This window comes from Coloeus monedula (genome assembly GCF_965178545.1).
Source record: "Coloeus monedula genome assembly, chromosome: 6".
NCBI lineage: Eukaryota > Metazoa > Chordata > Aves > Passeriformes > Corvidae > Coloeus > Coloeus monedula.
The window spans coordinates 48003339-48015986 of NC_138786.1; the positions used below are offsets into that span (position 1 = coordinate 48003339).

A 12648-nucleotide genomic window follows, 5' to 3' on the forward strand; every position below is an offset into this window, starting at 1 on the left:
ATGACCGGAAATCCCCAGCCTCTCCCTGTATGACACATGCTCCAACCCCTCATTCATTTTCATGGTTCTTGGCTATTCAAAAGGAGCCTGGACAGACCAAGAGCAGAACATGGTGCTTTGGCCACTCCTCTTGATTTTTATCAGCTGCAAACTTGCTGATGGTACAGACTCTCATCATCCAGATCATTACCGACAATGTTAAAGGGCACTGGTCTCAGTATCAATCCCTGGGGTACAGCACCAGTGGCTGGCCTGCAGCAGAGTTCATACTGCTGACTACAAGCCTTTGAGCCTGGCAGTTCAGCCAGAGTCCAGCCCATATCACTGTCCACAACCCATGTTTCATCAGCAAAGAGAAAACAGAGAGATCTACAGAACTTAGTGTAATACTGAACAATCACAAGTTCTTCTATGACTATATCTGAAAATTTTAATATTTCTAATTGATTTTGCTTCTCTAAACAATGTTATTCCAAGCTATTACTGTAACAGTATTTTCCTCCATCTTATTAGCATCTAGTAAATACTCCTTGTTGTTCTTGTGAAAAGGTATCTTCCACAAATGAAGCACTAGTGATAAAATACATAATGGGTGATCTTTAGCATTTATGCATACTGGGGTGTCATTATTAGTTTGTAAAGAATAGCAGTAATTCAGTTGTACATTCCTATAAAGAAAGTTGTATAAAATATTTACAAGCAAGTATTTATGTAGAAATGGTTACAATTAACAGTCTCATGCAAGAGATCTTCTCAAACACAAAACAAGATCTCTCCTTCCCCTGCCTCCTCTGTATTTCACAGCCTTCTGGATCCCCCTCTGACAACTCATTACACCAGGGGATGTGAACAGAGGAGTAACACTGGGAAATGAAAGTCGTTACCATAGTGTTTTCATCTTCCATATTGTACTTTGGAGAAGCCAGAAAACCAAGATAGCAAAGCAGACTATAAGATTTTATTTATGTACTTCCATGGGGAATTATGGAAGAAACAAATATTATTGCTTTTTAGCATTGAACTGCAACACCAGTTAACAGAACTTTTATATGCAGCTTTTAAGTTTCAAAAGACTGTCAAAATTGAAGGCAAGTTATAGAAGCTATAGCTATGTTCTGCCTACCATGCATTTATTTTGCATGTGGACTGAACCTCAAGTGTTGAGGGAGCTGGCAGATGTCACTGAGAGGTCACTCTTGACAATCTTTGACTGATCACAGCAACTGGGAGAAGCACCCAAAGACTGAAGAAAGTAAAACATCACTCCTGCTTTCAAGAAGAGGAAAAAGGAGTATGCAGTGAACTACAGGCTGGTCAGCCTCACCTTGTGCCCTGGGAAGGTGGCAGAGCAGCCAACCCTGGAAACTATTTCCAGGCACGTGAATGAAAAGAAACTCAGCAGCAGACTGTGAATTCACTCAAGCTCATGACAGACCAACTCAATAAACTGCCATGATTAAATGACTGGCCTGGTGGATAAGGGGAGAGCAGTGGACATTGTCCATCTGGACTTCAGTAAGGCCTTTGATACTGTCTCCTGTAAGAGCTCCTAAATAAGCAGTTGACAAAAGAACTGGATGCACAGACAGTGAGAAAACTGTCACAAAGTCTGGGCCCAGAGGGTGGTGATCCATGGATCAAGTCTAGTTGCAGGTCAGTGACTAGCAGTACCCTGGGGGACACTAATTGGGACCAATCTCATTTAACAGCTTCATTAATGATCTGACTAATGGTGCAGAGTACACTCTCAGCAATCCTGCAGATGACACAAAACTGAGAGGAGTGGCTGATACACCCGAGGGTCATGTTGCCATCCAGAAGGGATCACAATGGAATGAAGAAATCAGCTGACAGGAACTTCAAAGTTCAACAGGAAGTGCAAATTCCTTCACCAATATATGCTAGCATCTACTCCACTGGCAAGCAGCTTGACATCTATTGATATCTTATGACACACTTTTTATCTGTGTAAGATGACAGACACAATGTCTGCATCTGTATTAAGACTACACTGTCAGAAGCTATTACTCCTAATCCACATGAATTACCTTTTCCTTAATGTTCCCAACAATTAGGAGCAGTACAATTCAAATATATCACCTTGCAAATCACAGAAGCATGGCAGCATTTAGTATTCATTTTCCTAAGCAGTATTCCAGCCGTGCTTGTGAGAATTCCAAAACAAAACAAAACTGATACTCTTCTTACCATAAAGTTCAAATACATTCTCCACAGCAGTGGACAATGGGTACCATTTTCACTCTGAACTGCATGTTCAAATAGAGCTACAATCCGATTTGTTAATCCAGTTTCAGGAATAGTACAGTGTATTTCACCAACATCTGCCCTGAAACACAGAGGAGAGAAGAAACAACAGTCCTTTAAACCTAAGCCAAGGGACCACATCCAGGTAAGAAGGGGTAAAGAACAATGTACTGTCTGTTCACAGCACCGTATATAGCCAGGCTTTGGTAATTCATGCTATAAACTCAATGTTATAAACCAGATTTTTAGAACTTGCTAATGAAATCAACACATTTCTAAATAGGAAAATTAGGGAAAAAATATAAATTAATATTTTTTGAAAATTCATGTAGCATGTTCAAAAATCATTTATCTTTGAACATGATAATCCACTATCATATGATCTTAAAACGTCTTAGTCTACCTCCAAGATCATTCTAAGCTTGGCACAGCAGCTCAAAAGAAATTCAAGTCTGGATCAGCACATCTTCTTCTGGTGCCCAGGCAAGTTTGTTCAAATTTACCCCTCACTTTTATAAGGCCATACATTGGTCTTTGATCAAGGTCAAAATTACAACTCTGGATTTCAACCACAATTACAACAGTAATTTTCACCCAGAGATTCAAATCCCCTAAGTTCCAGGCAGAACACAAAAGAAGGTATGTAGTTTTCACCAAAGCACTGATTTCCTTCTACAGTTGATACAGACTGGCTTACTTTTGATGCTTGAGCTTGAAAAAAAAGACTGGAGCACTGATGGCAACATCACTTGCCTGTGTATGTTCTTTTAGCCTGTCAGCTTGTTCCACTCCCCATTAACATTTGGCTCCTAAGCTGTCTCTTTTTCTCATGTGCCTTTCAAGTAATTTTCCCTCTCATCTTAACCTTTGCCATAAGGGAATATTATGTAACCTACTCTGCATGTAGTCAAACATTTGAAGCCTTGTACCTAACACTGACTTACGAATGTTCCTGTTTTACCCTTCATGTTCATTTTTTCATCTGAATTCCATGCACTTAAGCAGAAACACAAACCAGAATATGAAATAGTCAGACATAGCACAGACATTTTCTTATTTTGTCACAACATCACAAAACATTAGTTTTATGCATGACTGACAGGCCACTTGTCTCCCTGCTGCAGTAGTTCAGCTCTGCTCTTGCAACACCCAACTTATTCCTTATAAATATAATGTATAGGAAAGGCTTTACTAGCAGTGAACAATCTGGAAAGGAACTCAACGTCACTGAGAAAATAATTCTGAAATTTTCAGTTCCAAGTAACAATAATGAAAACCTATCATAGCGTTAATCTGTAATTAACAGAAAATCAAAGTACAATCTTCATTTACATTTGGTGGCTGTAGAACCCTTAGTCTGTGTCATCCTAAATTGTAGTAACAGCTCAGGAATGTCACTAGCATGTCTGAATGCCTGCTGCCAGTCTGCAGCAGTCAAAGAAGTGGATGCCCCATAATTGCAAATATACTGATAATTATGTCATTTCACCAAGTGTGAATATTGTGAGCTTACAGCTATGTAAAACTTCCAGGTAACTCTTCCCTAGAAATCTGTTGCTATGTGCAGACACAACCAACCAAGCTGTCGATGTCACTGGAGATACGTAGGTAGCAGTGGATACGTAGCTCCAAACAATGAGAAGACAACAGTTAAGAGACTGAGCTCTAGGAATGAACATGTACCTTGTTCCCCATATCTCCTACCCTTTTCACCTTTCTCAGGAGCAAAAAATTTGAGCAAAGACCACTGTGAATTCATAGAATTTTCAGCCTCTTCTACCTAGTAACAGCCCCATATGAAAACTGAACTCTCAAGGACTCACTATGGAAACAGATCTGCCACAACTGTATTCTGTGATTCAGGAGTAAAGTAGGGCAGCCAGCTCAGACAGAAACTGCAGCGTAGCTCTCTGTATTATGCTCTTTATTGCTGTAGTACTAAAATACAGCAGTTTCTAAGCTCACAGTGTCTATCTTGACCATCTAAGCAGGCTTAGTTATTTAATAATTCCTTAAAGTAAAGTGTATCATCCTGATGCCAGTAGCAAGTAATCAAACAAATTCAAATACAATCTGGCTCAGTAGAAAGGACATAAGGCTATCACCCAGGGCTCCAATTCTGTTCAAGATTCTGCCACTGACTCCCTGTTCGGTCTTGAACAAAAAACCTCTAGGCTACAGCTTCTTCATCTGAAAAATGAGAACTGTGATAGCATTTTCTCTCCTCTGTTAGGTGATTAGACAGATTCAAAAAAGTGTAATTGTAAGGAGCTGCAAGGTATTACCTCTGGACCTTCTCTGTGAGTTTTTTTCTCATCTGCTCTGCTTGGATTGCGAACAGCCATGGCTCTAAAGAGTTAGAAGACCTTGTGACATTATCAAAAAATCTTCGTGCTTTGCTCGCACTGTGAGACTTCCTCTGGATGTGGATGTATGACCTCCAAAGAGATTGGTTGCTAGGATACCGTTTCAGAGCCTCCATTAGTGCCTCTCGAAGGGGATTCAAAGGATAAACACTAATTTTCATGTGGAATCTCAGTAAATTTGTATGCAGCAGTGTGACAGCTTCAAGAGCAGTGGGAAAATTTAGAATGCCAAAATTCTCTCCAGTATTTTCACATTTCTGTGAACCAGAAGCTTCAAGTTTTTCTGAAGCCTGGGTATAAATTAATACTGCAGCATCAATCCCAACAGTCAAATACTGGAACAGTGCATAACAACCAACCAGGTTAACCAGCTGATCAGTATCATTGACCTGATCCTGATCAGAAACTGGTGTTTTACTTAAATAATCTTGCAGTGCATGCTCATATGTTTTACGAGCTTTCAAGACATTCACAGATAACACTTGTCCACTATAGGGCACATATGGTCCGTTTTCAGTCAATTTGGTCAATATGTGAACAGCACGTGACATAACAGCTCCTTCTGTACTTTCTAGCAGTTCCACTTCCAGCTGAGCATAAAGCAGGCTGAGGCTGCAGAGCTGGGCACTCTTCAATCCTCCTGTGCCTGCTGTGCAAAGAGCTGTGTCAAACACCTTCCTGGCATCATCTGTGTTACCAAGCAGCCACTCTAGGTATGCATAAAGTTTCCAGAGACAAAGGTTGTTTCGGTTGTCAGGTGCTTTAAGGAAATTCTTGGCCAACTTTTTACTCTTCCTCCCTTGTGCTTTTAGCTTCTTTTTCTTTTTTGCTTGGAGACACTGAATTACCTGCAGGAGAAAATAAACAGAGCATATTTTGAGAGGGATGGAAGAAAGGAAAAAAAAACCTTCACAGCAATTTTTTTATTTCATTACTGTATTTTGTTTTCATATTGTTTCATATTTTACCACCAGCCAGATCTGTTGCTACTGAATACTGTTGTCACAACTGCCTGTTGTCGGCTCCCTCCAACACAGTAAATTACAAAGGTTTATCATTCTTACTCCTGCTGCTGACATTAAGTAATAATATCAAACTTCACTCTTTTAAAAGGTCAGCTGCTCAAACACAGAGCTGCTAACTTGTGATGGTTGAGAAAAGGAAAAAAAATGATGTAGCTTATGACTACCACAAATAAACCCAAGTAGCTTTTCACATCAGGAACATGCTAACAGACAAATGTGGAGATTGGATGGGAAGACTACAGGACATGAGATCTTCTTGTCAGGTAGTGGTGAGGTAAGAGAGGGTGAGCTTACCCATAAGGAAACACAGTATCAAACTTTCTTAAGAACTAGAAAGGCAACCTGGAACCTCTGCCCTTCTGTGGGCATTTATTAGAGAAGTTTTACTTGAATAAACCCATATGCACAGAATCTCAGAATTCTGAGGGTTGGAAGGGACCTTGAAGATTATCTAGTCCTAACCTGTCCTGCTGCAGGCAGGGACACCTCACACTACACCAGACTGTTCAAGGCCTTATCTAACCTGGCCTTGGACACTGCCAGAGTTGGGGAAAGTGATATGGTGTTATATCCTTCAAGAACACTACAAAAGTAACTTGTATAGGAGGCAGAAAGTTTCTGGATAGGTGTTTTTGTTATGGTATCAGGGATTATTCATTTAGCAGTACGTGGCTGACTCATTTTGCACTGTAAAAAACCCCTTGCAGTGATTCCTGCCCAGCCTACAATGTATCATATAATAACATTTATCCAAAACTTTAAAATAGTTTGCTACAAGCATGCCACCCTGTAACATGCACTGAAGAAAAGGGGTTTTTGCTTTTTTTTCCCCTTGTGCAATCTTAACTGGCATTTCCCGATTTGAATATTTCAAATGATTGTCTGCAAGACAACTTGCATGAAAATTTATTTAAATTCAATATAAACATTAAAACAGAAGAAAGCCACACATCACAAAATTGATTATATGCAGACTCTTCATTACCTTAGATATTTCATACTGTAGCCAACAAATGGCCAGGTTAGATTTTTCCTTTCCTGTAAATATCTGGGACAGAACTTGGAAGACATTCTGTATGAACTCCTCTCCTTCTTTACAGCGGCCTATCTGATGCCTGCCTCGTAACATAGTATCCATATGACCAATACTGTTGAATCCAGAAAGTGGAAAATCAACAGAAGTCAGTGGTTTATCATCATAAAGCACACTGTCAAAGATGTTATTTTCATCCATGGCAACATAGAGACTGGAAGGAAAAGGTTTACTTGTACATGGAACTCCCAGGAATTGCAAAAAAGAGTACAATAGTTGATGCTGAAGCCTTGGATTAGAAAGACGGATTAAAGATGGTCCAAGATCATCAAATAACACCTAAAAAAACCGAAATTAAAACAAATTCCATTAATTTATGCAATCAAATAAAAGCAGCAAATCCATAATTTATATAATTAAAGAACTTTTTCAAATCAATATGATTTAGAATTACTATTAAATGGTATCAGAATGTCATTTAAATTAAAAACGGACAAGTTAAACAAACAATCTGTTTCTCCAGTCAGACTGTAAATTTGCTGTCAAGAGATTTCTTTGCCTGTGAGCAACAAAGACCTCCACAGAAAACTTAGAAAATGAAGGTCTGAAGACTTTAATGCATAGGCCATTTAACACATTCCGATTTGAAAATCGGTGTCTGACTTGACCTATTTCCCAAGGAATAAAAATTATCCAACTATCTGACTTGAAGGCAATGAAAACTTCATTTAATGCACATCTCTTCTTAAGCACATATTTCTGTGAGATTTCTCCACACAGATGACAGGAATCACTGAACAGCAAAGACAGGCTATTTGCCGCCAGACTTTCCAGAGTTTACCATGAGCTTCCCATGGTTTTCAGAAGTCTCAGCACAAAACCTCAGGCAAATTTTGAATTTCAAAGAAAAGATCTTTTTTCCAAACAAAGGAAAGTATTACTCTTCTAAAATACCCAAAAACATGGGAATGAATTCAAAATAAAGGATAACTAGTCTTATCATCTCCCCTTGTTCTATTATAGCACAGTGACCTGTCTTTCTGGATCTTCACAATCTTCTTCAGTTTCCTTTTTGGTTTTGTCTGGCCTCCAAGGTAACCAGTGCCTTGCTTCACGGGAATATTCAACATCCAACCAAATATGCCACTTGGGAAGAGTTTTATCTTTTATTTCTTGATCCTCATCTATCTCTTCATCGTCCTCATCATCTAAAATCAAATCAATATATAAACACACAAAATTATTAAAGAAAAATTAATCCACCAAATCCAAAGGCCAGACACGACATACACTTTAACTACTTTAACAATGGAAGTAAATACAGCATTAATAAAACAACATACAAGACATAGCTGAGAACTTCCACATCACAGTTCTGGGTTTTGACACCAAGTCTGTAAAAATAGGAAGGTAGGAAGCTTCCAAACTTTTAAAAGCTGTGAATTAGTGTCAGCACTCAAACTTTTTCACAGAGGAGAAAAGGAAACACTGACAGGCTGTGGACCACTTTTATCAACACCAATCTGCAAGCAACAGCCAAGAGTCAGTCATCCTTTTGTGCTATTTAGATTCTTCATACCTGGGCATAAAATTTCAAGTATGCTCTATGAATACTAGTGTGCATAAAACATTTTAAGAAAACCACTGTGTATTAAAAATGGTACTTTAATATTAAACATTGCAAAACAAGTTTGGCCATGTTACTTTATAGTATGTGGTATTTTCAGCATTTTAATTAATGTGCAGTTGAAACAACCCATGTACTGACACATACACAAAAATGGACATGCTTAACCACATGCCACTATTATAATCTTTCTGGACTATTGGACAAAATTACCATATTTTTCCTCTGACAGCAATATATTAATTCCATGCAGAAACTGAGGAGCACCTATAGGCGAAGGGAAAGCTTGCAGAGATGTTTTTTATTGATGAGGAAAAGAAATAGCCCTCAAAACTTAATGGTTACAAAAATGAAGCCATTTCTACACCACCTCCAAATTCTTGGTCCTGACATCTGCCATTAACTAGGTGAAACACTCCCAATCCCACCTCTTCTTAAATTTCAGGTAAAACAACCAGGTTGTTGCAAGATTTTTACTCTCTATGTATTTTTGTGATCAACAGTATCTCCTTTAGTCAGCAACTCTATGAAAGAAGACAGCATTTCCACAATCTAATCAAAGTTTGAAGAAACCTGACGGTTTTTGATGAACACTCAATTGTAGATTGCACCTGAACTTTAGGGGTTGACATGTATGGGGAAAGCACTGCTACATACTGGATCTGCCCAAGACTGACAGTGGTCCTCTTCTCTATACTGAGTCTTCTCAATTTGTGAACAAAATGTCTAGAGCCATCAAAAATAAAACTGCTGACCTCAGTAAAAGGCCAAGGAAATTCCACCTTAAACCAGGGACAAGGGGAGCACTTTCACTTCCTTTGTTTACTGAAAGCAGACCCAAACTTGCTTCATCAGAGTTGCTACAGGAGTAGGATTAGTAAAAGCAAAGACTGCTCATCTTTGGTCAGACACATTCCAGCCTCCTGCTTCCCTGAAAGCTTTAGCTGTTTGAGAAACAGTCCTTGACTTGAAAGGAAGTGCTGTAGACCACATGACAAAGTGAGGCTAAGCAGCGGGGAGTGTTTTCTGCATCCCTGCTCATCCAGAAGCAATCCAGCCAAGTGAAGACACAATTCCTTCATTTTCTGCATCACAAAGAGAAAGGAAAGGTTTTCCTCCTATTTTAACTACACCTTTGCTTAAGAAATTGAAATCTGATTCTAGAAATAGAATCATAAATCTAGGTATCCTTGAGGCAACTGTCATCTAATAATATAATACCACCTCATCTATTAATATGGTGAAAGGGTCTTAAGGGAAGTAGCTTCCTTTCACTTTTGATGGTCATGAATCTCCACCAAGTACTCACACCTTTAGCTTTAGTTTTTCAACGTAAAGTGGAGGATATGTCACCCTCTTCCTTAATTCTCACTGTATAAAGGACAAAAATGTTCCATAAACAATAACGTGCACAGAACATTCAAAACATGCTATTCCCTGTGAAGTGTGATATACATCATCCTGATCTCAGTAAATATTTTTTTAAATTTGTATGCAAAAACATGACAAAAATCAGATTATATAATTCTAATCAAAATGTTTAGAAGAACATATGGACATACAACTACACATACTGACACACACATACCAGGCTTAAGAACAACCCAGCCACCCTTTTCTTGTTGGTGCATCCATGCTTTCCAGCCTCTTGCTCCTTTTTCTCCAATTCGTGGTTCTCCACTATCCCAAAAGGGCTCAAAGAATTCCACCTATTGTTTTCGACAGGATCAACCAAAACAAAACAATATTGAAAAATAATTTTTGCTGTTGTACAGACATCAGCTGTGTCAACTTAAGTTTTCCAGACCCTAAAAACACCTATCTGGATATAATTTCTGTATCTGAAGACTTTGTTAGATGCCGCTTAAGATTCATCAGGAACAACTGAGTACTTCAGTTATGCCTGTGGCACATAAGGACTGTCATCAGCTCTTCTCGTGAAAATAAAGATTGTTTTAAAAGGTAACAGGCTTTAAAGAAAGCAAAATACTTTTGTGCCTCAGTCCTTTATAGATCCTTCAAAGATAAAGATCCAAAGTCCCCAGGATGCAGCTTTCAGAACCCAAAACTCCCCTCCTCCCTAACTTCCATGGGACCATGAAGAGTTTGGCTAATGGAATGATAACTCAGTCACACACCTATGGTGAAATTGAAATGTTACAGTTGCACATAAATATGACTGGACTAAGGACAAAAGAAAAAGATCAGTAAGGACTTTCATCTTTCAGGTTTAAAAGTGGTCAACAAGGTCAGGGTGCTTTTCCATGGAATCAGAAGTCCAGGGTTCTAGTCCTAGTGAATTTGTCACTGCCAGTATGCAATCAGTCATCTCTGTGTTCATCAACCCCTCCTCTGCATTGTGTATCCGTAGCTCTAATGACCATCCCTCTCCCACTACATGCTTCTGCTGTGTACCAACCCCTGGCTTGGACATTGAGATGTGACTGTTAGTACAAATATTAACAATAAAATTTAGTCCAAGAAAAATCAAGCATCAACACGTCAGAAAATTCAGGGCTTACAGCAACTGCAAAATTTAATTCTGCTCCTCATGGATTTATTCTTTGCTGCAAGTGAGAAAGTGAACTGTGAAAAAAGTACAGAAACAAGTAATTCCAGACTGAGTCATAACACTTCTGTAAGACAGCAGAATGTGTGATCAGCTGTAAATCCGGCATTTTCCTATTTTCAAGAACTGCACTTTCCAACCTAAACATGGTCCTTTTGAATTGAGGTTCCTTTTCATCCTGCTCTAAGATTTTTTAAATACTACAGATAATGCAGTTTTTCAAATGATTGGAACTGTAACTATGTGTATCTGTGCAATTACACCAAATCCTCCATGATAGCTATGACTGAACTCTAAATTTTAGCTCTTTAAGGAGACACCACTATTTTTTAACCTGTAAGATTGCTCCATTTGTGGGTAACAGTATTAATTGAGAGAGCAAGAACTGGAGTCTGGGTTTCTGGGGAAGATAGTGAGGTAACAGAAGCAAATTCAATTTTTATCCTCTACAGTAGCCCAGCTGCCTAAATGGTGGCCTCTCTACCACTCATTAAAAAGGAAACAGTTCCTAACAGTTCAGTGGGAGGATGCTACTGGCATCCAAATACTATCCAAATATCATCCAAATATTTCCTTACTATTAGTGGGGTGCACGTGCAATATTCTCCTGAACAAATTAAGAGAAAAAGTGATTTAGTACTTCAACATTTACCATTATAAACTGAACAGTATCTCATGGGTCGAATAAAAGGCACTTGAAAGCACGAAAGTCTTCCTAATGTAGCCACCAAATTAATGGAAATAGGTAACAGAGAACCTAAGAGACTTTTGCAAAAACTGTATAGAACGGAAAGATTTTATGGCCTATCTGCTCTCTCCATCAACAGTAACAGAACAACAGCATTTTGGGGGAAAAGAAGCAGGGCAAGTGCTAACTAGACACAGACATTGGTCAGGTAGTTCAATTTTTTTCCATCTTTAATTATTAAAAAAGATAGAAAACGACTGGTTATCACACTTATATAATATACAGTAGAAGAAGCCATTTGGCCTGTAGTTCCAGAGGACTCACACGCATTTTTTCAATGCAAGCATCACCTTGAAGAACCTCTAAGTAAACTGTTATCCAAAATATTTCCCTATGTCCTTAAAAATTCATCAACATTTTCTGGTACAGGATTCTCTGAAATACATAAAGACACACACCCATTTAAATGGAAATTGCTACCTGTCCTCTTGTTGGCAGATCTTTTACACTGTCAGGTTTAAAGAAGGTGAAGTCAATCAGAGCCTGAAACAAAGACACTGCTTTCTCAGAATGGCCAGCCTGTCTCAGAAAGTGGCATTGCTGAATAAATATAGCTGTAAGGTAAACAAGATAAAATTTTAGTATTTCAAATTTTGTTGCAAAGTATTTTATTACAGCCCACAAATATAAAAATACATACACAACATGCTGTAGAACATAATTGTTTTGGAACACTATCAAAATCCAAAACACAGGGAGTAACTAGCATAACTGCATGTCAAAATTGTCACTGTTTAATTAACTTTAGGACTGCCCACTTGTCAGTGCCAAAGAGGTAACTTTTTATTCATGCCATACATGCACTGTCCTTACTGATGGAAAGTTAAATACAATGGCCTGAATGTCACTGTATCCAACGTCTGCCAATGGGTCATAGCCCTCTTTGAAGATGCTGGGCATTATCACAATGCACGCAGCAGGAGATAACAACAAAAATCCTTTTTGTCTCAGTTTTGCATGACATATTTACATTGATAATATGTTCACAATATATCATTTTCATTCCAATTGTCAT

At 38.5% G+C, this 12648-nt stretch overlaps 1 protein-coding gene across 1 annotated transcript in view; it reads right to left on the minus strand.

The window, feature by feature from the left end:
- The window catches only part of NRDE2 (NRDE-2, necessary for RNA interference, domain containing), a 30999-nt gene that overhangs the window by 4836 nt on the left and 13515 nt on the right, over positions 1–12648 (minus strand). The window contains exons 7-12 of the mRNA XM_082283788.1: positions 12054–12187; positions 9905–10025; positions 7722–7897; positions 6642–7028; positions 4551–5479; positions 2209–2347 (exon numbers count right to left, since the gene is read on the minus strand). Of these exons, the coding sequence (XP_082139914.1) occupies positions 2209–2347; positions 4551–5479; positions 6642–7028; positions 7722–7897; positions 9905–10025; positions 12054–12187 (1886 nt within the window). The remainder of the gene's footprint in view (positions 1–2208; positions 2348–4550; positions 5480–6641; positions 7029–7721; positions 7898–9904; positions 10026–12053; positions 12188–12648) is intronic.